Below are 19,258 nucleotides of genomic sequence, written 5' to 3'. Positions count from 1 at the left end.
AAGGCTTACCCCATTAATGTATAAAATGCTGCTTATTGATGTAATTCACTCACCTGATGGCAGACACGAGATTTCTCCAACAGGTATTGCTCAACACGCGCACCCTCAATCGCTCCAGTATCATTGAAAATAATCTCCAGATATTTTCCAAAACGACTGGAGTTATCATTCCTGATGGTCTTAGCATTTCCAAAGCCTTAAAAAGTTAAGATTTACAAAAGATGTGTCAACATTCGCAACTATTTATGACTTTTGTGAACCATGAGTGATGGCGCTGTACCTTCCAATATAGGGTTGGACTCCAAGATCTGTTTTTCAATCTGTTGTTCAGAGCGCTCACCACTAATTGCTGCCAAGTACTGCACGATCAACTTTGTGCTTTCAGTCTTGCCCGCTCCAGACTCTCCACTTGGACAAAGAAACACTATTTAAAACATACATTGTCTGGTTTCATTGGTCCTGCAATCAGAGCTTTCTTAAGGAAAAATAATCCAACCTGATGATGCAGCATTGGTTCCGAAAATAACGTTTCATGTTGAAGTAGCAAGATTCAGCCAAGGCAAAAATATGTGGAGGGAGCTGCCCAAGTTTTTTACCATGATAAAGTCTTACCTAAAGGAAAGTACAATGAAGAGATGAAAAAGATGGTACCAAAATGAATGTAATTAAATGCATTGACTTTAGCCTCACCTGGTCATTTGAATATATCGGGAAAAATTGGTAGGGGTTTACTGCCACCAGGACTGATCCTGTGTAAGTCTGAAAGATATGTGTTCAAGTGACCTTTATTACAGTTGGTTACAAATTTGACCATGTGATTACCATGCTCTAAGGCAGGCATGTCCAAAGTCCGGCCCGCGGGCCAAATAAGGCCCGAGGACACATTTTGACCGGCCCACGGCCTCTATCATGAAATCAATAATACACGGCCCGCCAGCACTGTTGACCACAGTATAAAATAAATGTGTACAAAAAGCTATTTTTCACTTCACCAGAAGATGGCAGTAGCCCTGTGGCCGCACTCTGGCCGCCGTGACCCTTGCGTCATTGTTTCAGCCCAGCCCATTTCTAACATGTAAACAAAAAAAGGAAAGTTGACCGGGAGGGCCGCCGCATCCAGGAGAAGTGGAAATTTGAGTATTTTTTCACTGAAATACGAAACAACTGTGTCTGCCTAATTTGCCAAGAGACTGTGGCTGTTTTCAAGGAATTCAACATTAAGAGGCACTACCAGACGAAACATGCTAGCTACGACAAGCTAACTGGGAACGAACGCGGTGAAAAAGTGAAGCAACTGGAAGCTGTTTTAACGGCACAGCAAAGCTTTTTCACAAGAGCCCGTGAGTCAAATGAAAATGCCACAAAGGCAAGCTACGAAGTGGCAACGCTAATTGCAAAGGACTGCAAACCTTTCAGTGACGGTGAATTTATTAAAGACTGTGTAATGAAAATGGTTGAGAAAATTTGTCCCGCGAAGAAGCAAGAGTTTGCCAATATTTGCCTGGCTCGTAATACTGTGGCACGGAGAATTGAAGACGTTTCATTAGATATTAAGAGACAGTTAGAGGCAAAAGGAACTGAGTTTGACTTTTTCTCGTTAGCGTGCGATGAAGACCTGGACTACATACTGCAGTCAAGATCCCAGTATCACCCTTCACATTAGTGCAGGCAAGATATTTGTTAAGTCCTCTGAGTTGAATAAATTCTTAAATCTCAGTTCATTATTTTTTTTGTGATGGTCAAAATCACAGTTTGAATATGCAGTGATCATTGTTTTGTTTTCAGCACTGTTCCTACAGTGAGCATATAATAGTGAATAATATGTGATGTTTCACATGAACTTAGATATCCTTGATAGTTTTCTTAATTTTTTGTGGTTTGTGATTTCGGTAAAAACCTAAATGTAAAAAAAAATGTAAAAGTAAAAGTATGCCATTTGTAATTAAAAAAAATCCCAAAAAGTTAATTTGCATTTAATGTTAATGGTTCAAAGAATGTCAGGCTAAAAGTCGGCCCGCACACATTTTCACCTTACCAAATCTGGCCCTCTTTGCAAAAAGTTTGGACACCCCTGCTCTAAGGCAAGGGTGCCCATTACGTACATTGCGATTTACCGGTAAATCGCCAAGAAACTATCGTTAGATCGCCAAGGTACTATTGACAGATCACACAACAACAACATTTTGATCCCTCCGCTCTGTCAATTTCCTTAACTAAGTTCTTATGACTTGTGCATGTTCGCAGTAAGCTTTAGCATGAATTGAAAGTGGATTTCACCTCTGTTCCCTACGCCTATTATTTGCTGAGCTTTGTTGGTGGCCTGTAGAAAAACATAGATCGTGGAAGGTTATCTCCTTGAAAAGTTGATCTTGGAATAAAAAAAGTTTGAACACCCCTGTTCTGAGGAAATGTAGGGTTAATAAGCTTTGCAAAGACTGCTGACTGAATTACAGTATTATATCGTTTCAAGTATAAGGTGTACATAGACGTACAGCTTTTGTATGTGCATATTCATCATGTACTTTATTATTTTTTATGTATAATTTTTTTAAGCAACCATTTTGGAAAAATACCAGATTTTTAATGTAATCCCTGGAAATTCACACCATCATTACAGCTTCCCCCATCTTGATTTAACTGCACCATAAACGGGAAGAATTCGGTAACAAGTACATTGTGAATCATCTGAGTTACATGTTCGACGAATGATTCGTCTTGTGTGATTCCAGCGTGGCAATCGATTCGGAATTGATTGCATAGGTAGCTTCTATCGCTTTAAAATTTTTGTTTTATTTTTTTTTCACAAGGGAGCTAAGTATTACTGAGGCTTACTAAAACACCCGTCTTTTGTTTTGAAACAAATCCAATCATTTCCGGGGTTGTTCTAAGGGAGGTCGGAGTACACAGCACTGGTAAGGGGTTAGGGCAGGGGTGGTCAAACTTTTTGACTTTTAGGCCAGAATGGATACTTAAAATTTGACAGAGGGGCCTGGAGCATTTGGACACGCAATGTAAAGATTGAAATGTAAGAAAAAACACAATGGAAGGTGAAAATGCATTTTCAAATTTACTTTCAACATTAAGAACACATTATTATTCAACGAAAGAAAGCAGTCTTTAAATTGAGAATGATGCAAGTTAATTAAACTACTGTACTGCTGCGTGACCGGACCTTTGGTCGCCGGTCTTTTGGTCGCCACTCTTTTGGTCCCTTTTGGTCGGCAGTCTTTTGGTCGCCACTCTTTTGGTCCCTTTTGGTCGCCGGTCAAATGGTGACAGAGTTTACTGTTGAAACCAGCTCTCAAAATTTTGTTCATAGTTTATATTTTATTCGAGTTTAATATCTAAGAGAGAGAGTTTAATATCTAAGTACTGTTGATAACAGTTGATATTTAGATATAAAACTCGTCGTTTACTGTTGAAGCTAGTTCTCAAAATTATATTCATGGGAGAGAGTTTAATACCTAAGAGAGGAAATTCAATATCTGAGTACCGTTTAATATCTAGGTACATTTGACCGGCGACCAAAAGACCGGCGACCAAAAGGGACCAAAAGACCGGCGACCGAAAGGGACCAAAAGACCGGCGACCAAAAGGGACCAAAAGGGACCAAAAGACCAGCGACCAAAAGGGACCAAAAGGGACCAAAAGACCGGCGACCAAAAGACCGGCGACCAAAGGACTGGCGACCAAAAGACCAACCACCAAACGCCCGTGCACCGTACTGCTGCTGTGCGCACATGTGCAAGTTGCTATTTTTAACACAGAAGAGAAACTCACATTTCAGTGGGAACTGTGTTGTTGTTGTCCTTTTTTTGCCAGTGCATCAAAATCTGGAGTTAGTTTCGTAGCGGCATTTCTCAAAATAGATATGAGGTGTTGGTCAGTTAACCGGGATCTGTGACAGGCTTTATTAAAGTTCATGACGCTGAAAGTCTGCTCACACAAGTAAGTCGAACCAAACAATGCTATCATTTTCTGTGCTGTCCTCAGGAGGTTTGGAAATGTGGCCTCATTAAGTGAAGCGTAAAAGTCACTCAGTTTAAGAGATTTGAACTTTCCTTTTGAGAAAGAGTCAGACTGAAGATCGATCAGCTCCAATTGCAGCTCATGTGGTGCTGTTTCGGGATCTTGTGACAGGACGATAGCTGAAGTGACATCTCACTTTTTTGTGAATCAGTGAAACGACGACAGAATTCTCTGTATATGTCATCAAGTGATTTGCAGTATTTCTTCACGTCTCGGGCATTCTGCATGGCCAGTGTGGGGAAATGAGCGAAATATTTGTTTAAAATTTGCCTGGAGAATAAAATCAACTTGGATTTGAAGTCTCTCACATTTGTGTACATGTCGTGTGCAAGCTGATCTTTCCCCTGCAGCTTAACGTTCAGCTCATTCATATGTGACAATATGTCCACAGCAAACGCAAAGCCACAAAGCCAGTCCTCATCATTCAGCTCATTGAATTTGTCGGGTTACTGCATTAGCTCCAAAAACAAACGAATCTCCTCTTTGAGCTCCCACACTCGTTGGCACACTTTGCCCAAACTTGACCAGCGGACACGAGAGTGGTAAAGTACGTCCTGGTGATCTGCATCGGTTTCCTCTAGGAAAGTAATGAACTGACGGCCGTTAAGTCCCGTTGCTCGTATGAAGTTAACAAGGTTTACAACTGGATCCACGACGTGATTAAGCTGCAATACAGACATAAAGAGATTGTTGATGAACGATGCTGTGGAGGAGAATAACATCCTGTCCGATGTTTTCTTCTTTCACTTTATCTTGAAATCTTTTCAGCAGCCCGACATTTTTCCCAGTTGAATTTGGCGATGCATCCGTGGTGACACTGGCAAGTTTACTCCAAGGCAGCTTCATTCTTTCGATGGCCGCAGACACCTTTTCGTGTAAATCCTCTCCTCACGTTTTCCCCTTCAGCGATTCCATGCTCAAAAGTTCCTCCGTTATCTCAAAACTGTCATTTATCCCTCAAATAAAAATTAGGAGCTGAGCAGTGTCTTTAGCGTAGTTGCTTTCATCCAATGCTAGTGAATATAGAACCTCCTGAAAACATCTACTCCGTAAACTGGGAATCAGCCTTATCCCCACAGATGATGGCATTAAACCAGTACACAGATGGAAGGAAGTGGAAATCCAAGTAGTTGAAGATCAAGAGGAACCTCATACGTTCTATTCCCTAGATTTAGCAACATAAGGGCCCTCATCTGTAATCCGGCAGTTACTGTAGTTCCCCACATTACCGAGTTCACTGTCGTCCAAATCAAAAGCAGACGTAGGAAAAATGACCACAGCAAGGTAAGTAAGAATTGAGCCCAAGACATCATATCGACCACGAGCCAAACAATACCCCCTTAAACCAGATGCTATAGATGGCATCAGACCAGTAATTAAAGAAATGCGCGAAGCAGGCATTCTAATTGAAAGTCGATCAAGCGAATGCAACACACCTATCTTTCCCGTGAAGAAAAAACAGACAGGAACGTGGAGATTGGTCCAGGACCTAAGACAGGTCAATGAAGCGGTTAAATCCAGAGCACCCTGTGTACCAGACCCACACATACTGTTGAACGAGTTAAAACCATATCAGAAATTCTGTACAGTAATTGATCTAAGCAATGCAATTTTCTCTATACCATTACACAAAACAGCCCAGGACTGGTTTGGTTTCACGTTCGAAGGAACCAAATACACATACACAGGGGTTCTGCGACATCCCCACAATATTCTCACAAGAGATCACAGCATGTGTAAATCAGTGTTACGGCTGGCAGCCTGGACACACACTATGTAGGAGGTGTGTGGATTATTTTCTCTGCAGGTGCATGGAGCTGTGGCTCCACCCCTGTGACATAGCCCTGCCAAGGCCAACACAGCTGTGACTAGTTCCCCAATCATCCCTCCTCCAATCAAGATTCACTTCCTGCCCTTATTTAAACCCTTTTCATTTGTCAGTTCACCCCTTGATTACTTGATGCCTTGCTGACTTATGGAGTTTATTGTAAATAAAATATAACTGAAGGCTACTTGCAGTGTTTGTCCGGACTCATCCGTGACCGAACCCATCTGCTGTGATAGTTGCGACTCCCTAGTATATCTTACCCCAGGGGGAGTCGTAAAAATCAGCATGAACATATAGACACCCCACAGATCCTGAAGTGAAGCAACCAATCTTGGAATCAGGAGTCCTAGCGCTTCCTGACTATGAAAAACCATTCACCCAGTGACTTGCAAAGAAACGTTCATGACATCAGTGTTATAACAACCACATGGAATAAAGATTAAACCAGTAGCGTTCTACTCAAAACGACTGGACCCGGTTGCAACTGCTCTACCCCCGTGTGTACGAGCAGTGTGCGCAGTAGCATTAGCCGTCCAGATGATAGCTGAACTGAACTTGTACTGTTCCATCCACTCACACTCCAAGTCCCCCATGAAATGGATCTACTGATAATACAAACCGAAATGTCGTTCCTGTCACCAGCAAGACACCTGGCCATAACAGCCACATTGTGATCGCAACCCCACCTCACCATTAACCGATGCAATACCTTAAACCCAGCAACGTTAATACCAACTGAAGAAGATGGAGATCCAAACCAATGTGATGAAAGAACCAGCGAAAGCTGCAAACCAAGACCATATCTAAAAGATAGTCCTATTCCAGACAGCACGTATATATACGTAGATGGATCAGCATCCAAATCAGAGCAAGGAAAACATCAAGTAGGATATGCAGTCGTCACAGACAACAAAGTCTTATGTGCAGAAAAATTGCAATCTAATCTCTCAATTCAAGATGCAGAAATTATAGCAATGACAAAGGCATGCAAATTGTTTAAAGGTAGGAAGGTCAACATTTATAAAGACAGCCAATATCCACACTCCACTCTACATGTATTTGCTGCACAATGGAATAGATGAGAAATGAAAACATCCACAGGCAAATCAGTAGAGCATGCCAAACTGCTGAAACAATTACTTAACACAGTACTACTTCCCAGCCACATAGCTGTATGCAAATGTAAGGCACATACTAACAGCAGCGACAGAATTAGTAGAGGAAATGCAGATACAGCAGCTAAAGGAGCAGCACAAACACTTTGTGCACAGTATACACAACAACAACAAAAGCAGTCAAATCCCAAAAACAGTATTAATTGATATGCAAAGCATTGTACCACAGAAAGAAAAAGATGCATGGATGATTAAAGGCGCAGAACAGTCTGCGGACGGCCTATATACAGCAAAAGGTCTACCGTGCTTGCCAAAGAATTTATTCCAAATGGTTGCAAAATTGAGCCATTGAAAGTCTCATGTCTCAACAGGGGGGACAATGGACATGGTACAGTGTGTTCCATGTGTCAACAGGCCTAAATACCTACTTTAAAAAATTGTAGGAACTGTTTAATTTGTTGCAGACATAATGTGCAAGGTAACTTCAGACCCAAACGGGGCCAATGCCCAAAAGGTACCTACCCATTTGAAATTATACACATGGATTTCCTTGAATTATCCAGAAGCAACCGGTAAAAATACTGTTTAGTCTTGATTGACTCATTCTCAAAATGGACTGAAATAGTCCCCTCAAAATCACCAGACACATTGACAGTGGCTAAAGCCATCAGTAAACACATAATCCCAGAACATGGGATCCCCAGAATCATCTGGAGTGATAATGGAGCTCATTTTGTAAACAGCATAGTAAAACACATGGCAAAACACCTAGGAATGAGTCTAAAAAAAAAACACTGCTCATTCCATCCGCAAAGCGCGGGACTAGGAGAGAGAACGAATGGTACAATAAAACTGAGACTTAAGAAAACCATGGAAGAGACAAAAAAGCCATGGCCAGAATGCCTATCACTAGTCAAAACACATGAGAATTGTACCAACTAGCTAAGGATTTACACCTTTTGAGATTGTTCATGGAAGACCATTCCATCTTCCCCTATGGGAAGGTGAACCATGGCAAGAGACTAAGGGTGAGGCAGATCCACTCACAGAGTGAATGGTAAAAATGTTTAGAGAAAAACTTGTCCAAAATACATGAAAAGTGCCGTTATCCCCCTTGTCTCCCCTACAGGAGGTGGTGAAGCCCGGTGACCAGATCCTGATTCGAGTCATAAAAAGGAAGTCCTAGCCCTCGCCACATTGGGAAGGCCCATTCGTGGTTCAACTCACCACCCCCATCGCAGTAAAGATTGCTGAGAGGTCGACGTGGATTCACCAATCCCAAATCAAAGTATTTCGAGAAATCGGTGACTCTGAATAAACTGCAAGTCGGGCGGTGCCAAAACCGTTGTCCGTGAAAAATTCAACTGACGTCTGCTCACCTGCCACGAGCACCCCTCACCTAACCTTGACTTCTCATAGTCTTTGCACCCTCACACAGAAGCCAAAATGAAAGCCGTTGCCACCCTCATCACGGCGACTGTACTATCAGTGGCAGCCTCGGTGTGCCTGAATGCCCCGTCCGCAGAGATTTGAGTCGAAAAAACGAGACGATGCCGTGCTGCTGTCACAGAGGAAAGTGAAGTGGTATGAAAAGAGCCACTGTACCACCTATTGGGGTCGACCTGCCAACTGGCTTAATAATTGTTTGTTCATGTCGAGCCAATGTGGCCAAACTGGTTTTACAATTGTTTGTTAGGACAGTGGAATGTAGGATAAGCCAACTAGCTGGCCTTGCAATTGTTTGTTCGCACCACGAATTGAAAGATAGCGAACTAGCTGGCCTTGCAATTGTTTCCTTGTATTGTGGAATATGGCCAACTCGCTTTGAAACTGTTTGTTCGAAACGCGCAATATAAGATGGGCTGCAGCAGTTTGTGTGAACTATAAAAATATCGTGTTTGCATACAACTTAAACCTGCTAATGTCTAACCATATTAGCCCAAAGTTTTGTTTACATAAACTCTGTCATGCATCACTGTTTTAGAAATACATCACTCTTTTAGAAATATTAACCTGAGTTCCTATATAAAGACTGACCTAGTGTGCAGTCAGAGAGAATTGCAAGGAAGGCAGGCTGTGAGAGGTTCACAGCTGTCGGAGCATTCTCCAACCATCCTGCAGTCCGGTAATAAACCTATTTCCTATTTAAATTGATCTCACTCTTTCTTAACCTGCTCCTGAAGTTGTAATTTCAGACCTATCACCACCTTTAACAGGTAGAAAATTCACAAGGCTCTTGAACTATGGTTGGACAGATCTAGTTATGTTAAACAACATCCCATACCCACGCGATTTTAAGGCTGTGTTTCACTAGTAACATTGCATTCTGGGGTTGACCTCAACAAACAACTCTGATTCCCCATGGAGATCATCATCACATCACATCACTCCACCCAAAATGCCTTTTCTTGCTGCTGTCACAATGAAATTTCCCGAATACGGGATGAACAGTTATCCAATCCAATACAATACCTCGCTGGGGAAGTATTTGTAAACAAGGAATTTGTGACAAATAAAATGTGTGTGCGAGGGGAGAAATGCTACTTTTACAGCAAGTCTAAAAGTCACAGTAAGCGGCTAAGAACGCGCTTCAGTTAAGCATTTCATAATAAGAGCAAAACATGGTATGCAGGAAATGCAGGGTGTTGTGATTACTTTTGCATTTTTTGGATTTTAAACAAAATGTCTTTCAAGGTGATAAACAATCTGTTTGATAAAGATTGATTTGTTTGGCTTTAAAATTGGGTATAGAGCAATTGCCATTTTTGGCCAATTTGTGGATTTCGAATGGCTCTTTATGAAAGAAAACTAGCTTTTGGAGGATAAAAGATTATTAATACTGTTTTTGGTTGGTTTGTTCAAAATATTTTAACATTAGAGATAAGCTAGTTAGTGAAAAAAGGATGAGAACATTTACATTATTATGGCATATTGGTGACAATTTGTGGGTCCTTCATTAAATATTGTAATTTGTAATTTGAAAATGCCTACTAAAAGGTTAGTTTCTATAGATTAATTATTGTAGGCTTTTATTGTGCCAACAGTGAGCTACAAGTAAACATCATATGGGGTGATTTGTGAATTAAATCTTCGGTATTTAGAATTATTTGGTTGTTAATGATATCAGACATGAAATTAACAGTACAGAAATTACATTCATCCAAATAATTAAGTAAATTGTACTTGGCCGGTTTAGATAAAATAATTGATTTAGGATAGGCATAATTTCCCTAGGACTGAAGAAGCATGGAGTGTTTTCAAGTGCATGGAAGACATTCCCTGTTTTGTTCTGAGTGGGTAAAATATGCTTTGGCATGTGTCATATTAATGACTATTGAGATATTATGGATTGCTTCCAAATGATAAAATATCAACGTTTGAGTAATGTTTTAAGTAGATGGGTTGTCTAGGAATAAATGAAATGGGCAAAACTCGAACGGAATACGAGGTACCCGACATTTCGTAGAACGGACGCTCGGTCACCGGACAGTTCGTCGAACGGACGGTCCGTCGAACGGACGGTCCGTCGAACGGACGGTCCGTCCGACGGACGGTCCGTCCAACGGACGGTTCGTCGAACAGTGGGGCAAATAATTTATATAACTCAAACTGTCAAAAAAGAAACAGGACTATGTGCTATGGTTTCACTGTTTTTACCAGTATCTGTTTTTGAGTGGAGGAGATACAATTGGCGTCTCTGAATTTCGGTGCGGCGGCTGGCCTCTCTCGACGACCTTGAGCCTTATCAAAGGATGGCGATCCGACTTATGGGTTGGTTTGCCAAGTTGCAGGAGGAGTCTATCTTTCTTTGGGCTATGCCAAATAAAAATATGAATAGGGTGAACAACATCCATTACAATGTCCAAAACAGAAATTAGATTCGCAATGAAGGAACCGCTAGCAGGCACCAGTCTCATGACTTTCCAGGACCGCAAAGCGTTTGATATGCTTCTGACAGGTGATGTGCTATTGATGGATTAGGGGGCGTATGCAATGTTTGAAAATGTTGCACTCAACGACACGTCCCCAATGGGTTCCTAACCAGAGCTGTTGAAGGCCTGCAGACCCTCAACCGAAAATGAAGAGGCCCTCTGGAGTGGAACTGTCCACCTTCTGGCAGACTGGTGGGATAAGACCTTTGGCAAATGTAAAATTGGCCTTCACTGAGGTGATATCAATGGCTGCTTTGGCTAATACTTTGACAATATGTGGGTATTGTCTTATCCCCTGCTTACGCTCTTTGCTAGACCGAATTGTGGTTGGTGCAATTGCTCTAACAAATTCCACATTGCAAGAATTTTATCTGCCTTTTAGACAGCCTACTGGTAAAAACATTGATGTCCAGGTTTATGCAAATTATGAAAATGAGTTAAACGAGAATGATTTTGTTCTTCCTTTTTCAAGCCAGAAATGCAAGTATGTAAATTCGGGTAAAGATCGAGAAAAAGGACTCCCCTCAAGTGTATTTGTATTTGTCATGAATAAAAAATGATTATGGGAATTCGTACAAATACATAACTGGGGGTTATGAGTCTTACATTATTATATATTTGCTTGCAATGAAGAACGATTTGCTACACTTAGGATTATTAATCTTATGTTATAATAGATTTGCTTGCAATGAAGAACGATTTGCTACACTTAGGATTATTAATCTTATGTTATAATAGATTTGCTTGCAATGAAGAAGAAATGTTTTGATAACCATCGACCTCTCACACTGTTGTTCACACCGCTCCCTTGGAAAGATCTGGAGGACTCTCAATTGTTTTGACTTCTGTGATGCCTGTTGTAAAATCTATTCTAATAAACAGCAAGAGAGATGCGTCAGGTTGGATTCTCTCTTGCAAGACACCGGTTATGAGTCAGATTTCTATTTTATTTGTGCGTGCATTTTGGAATGCCTATTGGTGAACCTATTACTTACAAACAATTGTTTGCACTGTTGCTCTTTGGAGCTGCAACTGCTTTGAAATGGTATTGTAGCATTTGTGGGCGTTTGCATCCAAAGCGCCCTATTTAAGTGGCCTCAGAGAAGTCACCAGCTGTAGTCAATCATAATCGCTCAAGAAGTTAAGAGGCCAAGCTATGAAGCTAATTTCACTGACAACTTTCTAAGTCACCAAAATTGCTAATTCGTGTTGCTGTATATGTATGTATATGTATGTATGTATATGTATATATATATATATATATATATATATATATATATATATATATATATATATATATATATATATATATATATATATATATATATATATATATATATATATATATATATATATATATATATATATATATATATATATATATATATATATATATATATATATATATATATATATATATATATATATATATATATATATATATATATATATATATATATATATATATATATATATATATATATATATATATATATATATATATATATATATATATATATATATATATATATATATATATATATATATATATATATATATATATATATATATATATATATATATATATATATATATATATATATATATATATATATATATATATATATATATATATATATATATATATATATATATATATATATATATATATATATATATATATATATATATATATATAAAATCAGACATAGGCATTGTCATCATCCTTGACTTGACAAAAAGCCTAATTGTCATCATACCCAGCTGCGTATGACGAAATTGGTATATATACGAAAGTACGGCATCGTATATATTTTTGACCCAGCAAATTTGATCACTTTTCTGTTCACCCATATTAAAGTCATAAAAGAACCAAACTTAATGAATGCTTTTTGTGACAAAGTATCTGTTCCAATCACTCTATCAGAGAAAAATCAGAGTTGTAGAAATAACTGAAAACTCATTGTTCTTCACAAGTATATGTAAACTTTTGACAACTGTAGTCCATGAGCTGTGGTGTACGCTCACCAAGCCATTTGATGTCCAACAGTTGGCTTGCTCACTCGTGCTACGACACCCAGTGAGCTTTAGCAAGTGCTCTTTCAGAATGCCGTATTAATCTGGAGATGTAATGAAGCGAACCAATTGTGACGCTGTCCTGGTGTTTAGCACGGTGATGACATGTCAGAAATGTCTATTGTTGTTCACAAAGCCGCATTGCACCTCTGCCTGTGTAAACCATGCCTCAGGCGCGGACTCCTAATACTCAGTTCGAGTGTGGCGGTCTCCGCCATCATGCACGGTGTGGGTCCGGAGACTACGGGAGAGAGAAGTTGGAGGTGGGGTTTCTTGGTCCGTACAAGGAAAAAAAATTATTTAATTTTGTGCAACACAAACCGTCGCTACATCACACATGATTCCACAGAGAGGTCTCTTCCAGCATGTTCCCCCTTATCTGCATGGTGGAACCCATGAAAATCAATAAGGTTCCTACCAGTACGAGTATGCCGTACTTTCGTGACATCAACACGCAGTAGTACTGAAATATTTTAGGAACAAGAAAATGGAACTAAAGCTGATTCTTGCGCTTTTTAGTTTATCTTACAAAGAAAAGGTCTACGGGTTGTGCCTGAAGCAAAGTCCCAACTATCAATGTCAGTAAAGAACCCTCCTGCAGTATATATAATGCCTTTAGGTATGACTAAGCAATTATATTGTATTGTTAGGGTAGCAATATGAAGATTCACATTTGCAACATCACCTCACAACCAAATACCCTTTCCTCTTATGCATTCGGAAAGCAAAGGTGTGGATCATAATTTTGTAACTTACATAGATGATTCCTCGTTTGTGGCGTAGCTGCAAGTTTCGTAGTAGGCCAGCTTCTGTCATGTCACCCAGTCTGATCATGTCGTCGACACCCTCAACTGATGTAGGGTGCATTATTTTGAGAGAGGCCTCCTGCTCTGGGAAGAGATGGTGCTCCTGGGTATGAGAAATAAGGTTTCAAAATAACACAAAATTTCAAAAGGTCCATAGACACATTGACACTAGAGGTAAGATCGGGCCGAAAATATCCGGGCCACCCCGACTGGACATGTCTTTTGTGACAAAATCTAAGTTAAACAAGAGTGCATAAACATTGAAATCTTTTATATTATATAGATGTTTGACGATTTCAATTGCGCAGCCAGTCTTTTCGTTCTCGTATGAGAGCAAAACGCCACATTGACTACATTCAGCGAAGCCAACGCAAAATTCTCTAGCATATTCAACAATCTATTTGAATGTTTCCACAATTCACTCTTACCGGTACCGGTATGTGTTTAGTGTCGTGACGTGCGTAGAGCATGCTCTGGCTCCGCAGCTCTGCCTCCAGTTGCAAGTACATTGCCGTACCTTCTCTGTTTTACCCAAAAAATCCTAATTATTTATTTCATAACAATTTAATTTAGAGTCCACACATCGTTTTAGTATACATTTAAAAAAAAAGAAAAATTCAGCAAGAGAAAAGCCCGGCCCGACCCAAAGCAAGAGTAATGATTGACATTTTAGGCCCGATCCGACCCAAATTCCGGGGTCGGGGCGGCTCGGATCTGGGTTCAGGCTCAAGATCTTAGCTCTAATTGAAATAGACTGGCTTTCATTGTCTAAGATTGGGTCGCATTGTGCAGTGAATGCAAGAATAAAACGGCGTGAAAATGTAAGAAGTCCAATGAAGGGTGAATTTGAAAACACCCAGATAGCAACATTGGAAGAGTGTGATTGGAATGTCTTTGGAAGGTGTTGGTAACCACACATTCTGTCAGGTTATCAGGGGTTTGTATGGCCTCATAACTGGTGATATGATTCGTATTATGATTCACAGGTCACGATTAAATTCGATCCCGAATTCACACTTGATTAAGAGAGTTCAAAATGGCGGCGCGCTCGGGCACAGCGGCTCATTGCTCTCCAGTTTGTTTGTTGAAAGGCAAGACACCCAATTTCACGACTTACTACAAACTGACCTTCGATATCCCCAAGAACATCCGGAGACCTCCGGGATCTCCGAGGATATCCAACCCACCCAAAGTATGCCGTAGACGGCGAAGAGAAAGGAGGCAGGGGAGCGGATGCCGGCCGGCCATTGCGGCTAAGCTAAGCTACGACAACAACCACTCCGAGCCCCGCTTCCTAGTATCTTTTTGACAAACGCCCGATCCATTACCCACAATTTTTGGCGTGGATCTGCCTTCTACAGGCGAACTGAGGGAGGGTAAGTAAGAAGACAGTGAGATGTAAGTAATACATTATATTCTTGTTAGCATCGGTGAGGCAACTTGCAGTCGCCGGATTGATGGCGCTCAAGAGGTGATGCGATGTTTCCATCGTGGCGGAGTGCTAACAAGTCTGAATATGTCAGTTAAGGGGTCTTGCCTGGGTAGGCGGACCTGTCGAGAAGCACTATACAATTTCGTCATACGCAACTGAGGGTATGATGACTACTAGGCTTTTTGTCAAGTCAATGATGACGACAATGCCTATGTCTCATATTACACTTTAAGAGAAATATTACCAATTTTGAATATCACTTTGAAAAAAACCTATCAAATTGGACAAAAGTAAGTTTATATCAATTCATTTCTGACACCTCACAATAAACGTTTGTGTCTTAATTGAATCAATAATCTATTAAAATCCTTTGAATAAAAAAGTTAGATTACCTGGTAAACTGGACCCTTGTGATTATAAGCATTGAAAAATATTTGTTGATGGATAAATGAATGACTACAATGAGAAATTATTCATAAGATATTTTTTTCAAGATTGCGGCGTAAGAGCATGCAGTGGCATCAATCTCTTCCTACTTGTGCCCTTTTTTCATGCTTTTCGCAAGTTGTTTGTCAATAACAGACTTTAACATCAATAACCGTTTAGACCAGGGGTGGGCAAACTTTTAATTCACGGGCCACAATGAGTTCTAACAGGAGCAGATGGATGGATTGCTTTGGTAACCCCACCTCATTAGAGAAAACGTTTGCTTTAATATCAAATGAAAATGAAGATAAGCATTACAACAAAACATCTGACTTTGGAACAAGTCTTAAAACACTGAAAATCAAATGAATAAAATTTTCCTTTTTTAAATTACTAACCATTTCTATTTTAAAGCACGGAACGTTATTTTGTCCTATAGACAAAACAGTGGCAGCAAGTCAGTCTGTGGAGCGGAATGATATTTGATCATAGTGCACATTGCGCATCATGGAGACAGTTTAAATTTTTACGGGAACGGTGTGGTTGGTCTCCTTTTTAGCCAGTGCATCAAAGTCTGAACTTAGTTTTGTCGTGGCAATGCTCAGAAAGGATCTGAGGACTTGATCTGTTGACTTGAATCTATTGCTGACTTTGTTGATGTACATGATGCTGAAGGTCTGTTCACACACATAGGTCAAGCCGAACAACGACAGCATCTTCTGCGATGCCCGCCGCAGCCATGGAAACACTGCTTTGTTGAGTGAAGCATACAAGTCATTGAGTTTTAGAGAGTTGAACTTCTCTTTTAAAACAGGGTCGGACTGGAGGTCAATCAGTTTGAGCTGCAGCTCCTCTGGGGCAGTTTTGGGGTATTGTGACAGAGGACAGGTCACCAACTGAAGTGACTCATCAATATTGTCGAAATCCGAGAACCAACAGAATTCTCCATGTAGCAAATCCATTAACTCACTGTATTTCTTCACTTTTGCTGCGGGCTCTTGTGTGGATAGTGTAGGAAAATGAGTGAATGCCTTGTACAAAATTTGCCTCGGGAATAAACGTGTGTTTGTCTAGCACAAACAGATCTTTCCCATGCAGTTTCATGTTGACCTCATTGAAGTGTGAAAATACGTCTGTAGCAAATGCAAAATCAAAAATCCAGCTCTTGTTGCTCAGCTCAGGAAATTCATCAGCGTTCCCCAGTTGTTCTAAAAACACGCCAATCTCCTCTTTGAGCTCCCACACACGTTGAAAGATGTGGCAGAGTAAACGGTCCCTCACCAACTACAAGGGCTATGATGGGACTCCTGTGGACTCAATGCGGCGCTGGCAGAGGAGCAAAAAAAAAACCTTTATGTGGGCTTTGAGTCCCAGACCCAGCACCTCAATCTCTAATACATGCCACACCAACCTCTGGAAAAAAAGCTTTTTGAATATAGATAGAGGAAAAACATTAACCGAAATCTACGAGGATTTGAAAGCAATGCAAGCATCTTAGAAAAGGGAGATTTCAATACCAGCCGTTACCTTCAAATCAAATCGTGGCTGCTTCAATAACTTAAAAACAAACAAACTGGGGATAAACTCGGTTGTGAGGCACAGGGAAGCAGCTAGTTCCGACTGGAAAGCCACAGCGAAATACATTAACACCTTTGCCTTGATTATAGAACAAGGTTACATCCCTTTTTAAATGATTGCATAATACTTGAAGTTCACTTAACTGAAATTTAAAGTTCATATTATGTTACGTGGTCTCAAAAAAGTGTAACGAATTGAACGTGTTTACGTCAAGTTTTTCTCTTCTGCCGCCACACAAATCGCCAGTAGTTGCTACCGTCTGTCTCGAAGCTAAGAACTCTGTACACAATGTCACAAGTCATTGCAGATTAAAACCCCATCGGTAGGTACATATTTGTTACTTTGTGAGCACAGGTGGTGAATCAGAAAAATTAAAAACATGCTTTTGAATTTTATTATCCTATTTTCAGGTGTTTTTTCAGAGGTTGGAAACGGTTTAATTTGTATTTAGTTATTTCACTTGGGAAAAATTGATTTGAGATACTAGTAAATCGACACACAAGCCCGGTCCTGGAACGCATTAAGGTCGTATCTTACTGTACTTGACTCGCCCTGCACACATTACTGCAGACTCACCCACCCTGAGAACATCATTGTGAAATATGCGAATGATACAATGGTGGTGGGGATGACCACAGGGGGGAATGAGAGGACCTACAAAAGCAGACAGTAAAAGACTAGAGAGGGTGCAAAATAGCCCAAAAATCATCAACTTTCCCCTACATCCCCTGGTCACTATCTACAAATCCCCGTGCCTAGGAAGGGCAAAGAGCATCATAAAGGACTATACACATTCAGGTTTCTACCTCTTCAACCAGCTACCCTCTGGCAGGTGCTACAGGCCCATAGCAGCCAAGAAAAACAGACTCTTGGACAATTACTTGACATTCTTCCCAAAAGCCGTCACGATACTCAACTCAAGTTTTACACCTAGGAGGACCCAATCAAGACATCTTGTACTGCATAAAAACTCCAGACTGCTAATCAATTTAGTCACTTTTGTACCGACTTTATGTGGCCACTTATTCCTGTTTATTTATCTTGTTGACTAGTTATGTTGACTACTTATTATTTATTTGTTTCTTGGCTTATTTGTGGACTTCATGGTGAAACTTTAAATATCATTGTATGTGTATAATGACAATAAAGCATTAAATTCAATACTGAAAAGAATAACAGATTTGAGATTTTGGTGGAGGAGCTGCTCAAGTGTTGCTCTTTACACTAATGACAACGAGTTGCATTGCTTTGCACTGAACGTCATGAAAAAAGAAACCAGACAAATTACCAAAAATGCCTGGTTTTAGTTTTTTCTATGGCTGTCATAATTCAATTTAATTTTTTGAAGCAGAGAAAATACATCACTTCGGTGCTCTTTTTCTTCACGTTTTACCATTATCCCATGACGCGGATTCATCTTTCATGTTTCAAACTACACACAGAATATAACAAAGGAACATTCCAGGAGAAAATAGTCAGAAATACTCCCAAACTTGGGTCTTAACTGAAATGCAGAAGAATGTATAGAATTTTTCCTCTGGGAATTTCATGTGAGATTTAAAAATAATAATAAAAGGCTTACTTTCCCCACATCATCCACCAGCAAACGTTGACCACTTGGTGTTACTTTCAACTTTGCACCGATGGGCACACCAGTGCCTGTATCCAACCAAACCCACTCTCCCTGAAAGAACCAGGCAAGATTGATACATCACATCATCAGTTCATAGGGGTGCTAGTTATTTTCAAACTACAATCTGAATTATAATCATATTATTTGAAATAAATGAACACAATAATATTTTTCAGTCTCACCTTTCTGAGCATCACCAATGTGCTTCCTAGTATCATGGACAGACACAAAAACAAGGTAAGATAAGAAACAAGTCGTTTTGTTTTGCTTTTTAAGCTTGGTTTCAAAGCAAAATATACAAAATGTATTAATAAAAGCCACCAGTTCGCAGAACAATAATTGAGCAGCAGATGAGTTCCACTGTTAGCTGTACACAGGTTAAGAAAACAAAGTATAATGTAAC

At 40.0% G+C, this 19,258-nt stretch overlaps 1 protein-coding gene across 3 annotated transcripts in view; it reads right to left on the bottom strand.

Moving 5' to 3' along the window:
* The window catches only part of LOC144201563 (unconventional myosin-VIIb-like), a 76,775-nt gene that overhangs the window by 57,445 nt on the left and 72 nt on the right, over positions 1-19,258 (bottom strand). The window contains exons 2-8 of one of the 3 annotated variants that reach the window (XM_077724295.1): positions 19,038-19,063; positions 18,805-18,906; positions 13,737-13,889; positions 691-759; positions 497-612; positions 281-408; positions 54-196 (exon numbers count right to left, since the gene is read on the bottom strand). In XM_077724295.1, the coding sequence (XP_077580421.1) occupies positions 54-196; positions 281-408; positions 497-612; positions 691-759; positions 13,737-13,889; positions 18,805-18,906; positions 19,038-19,049 (723 nt within the window). In that variant the 5' untranslated portion in view covers positions 19,050-19,063. Of the gene's footprint in view, positions 1-53; positions 197-280; positions 409-496; positions 613-690; positions 760-3,780; positions 3,904-8,351; positions 8,564-13,736; positions 13,890-18,804; positions 18,907-19,037; positions 19,064-19,258 lie in introns of those variants that run through there. The other 2 variants (XM_077724296.1, XM_077724297.1) reach the window with 2 other exon arrangements.

This window comes from Stigmatopora nigra, chromosome 9 (genome assembly GCF_051989575.1).
Source record: "Stigmatopora nigra isolate UIUO_SnigA chromosome 9, RoL_Snig_1.1, whole genome shotgun sequence".
Taxonomy (NCBI): Eukaryota; Metazoa; Chordata; class Actinopteri; order Syngnathiformes; family Syngnathidae; genus Stigmatopora; species Stigmatopora nigra.
This window is presented reverse-complemented; position numbering and strand designations above follow the sequence as displayed.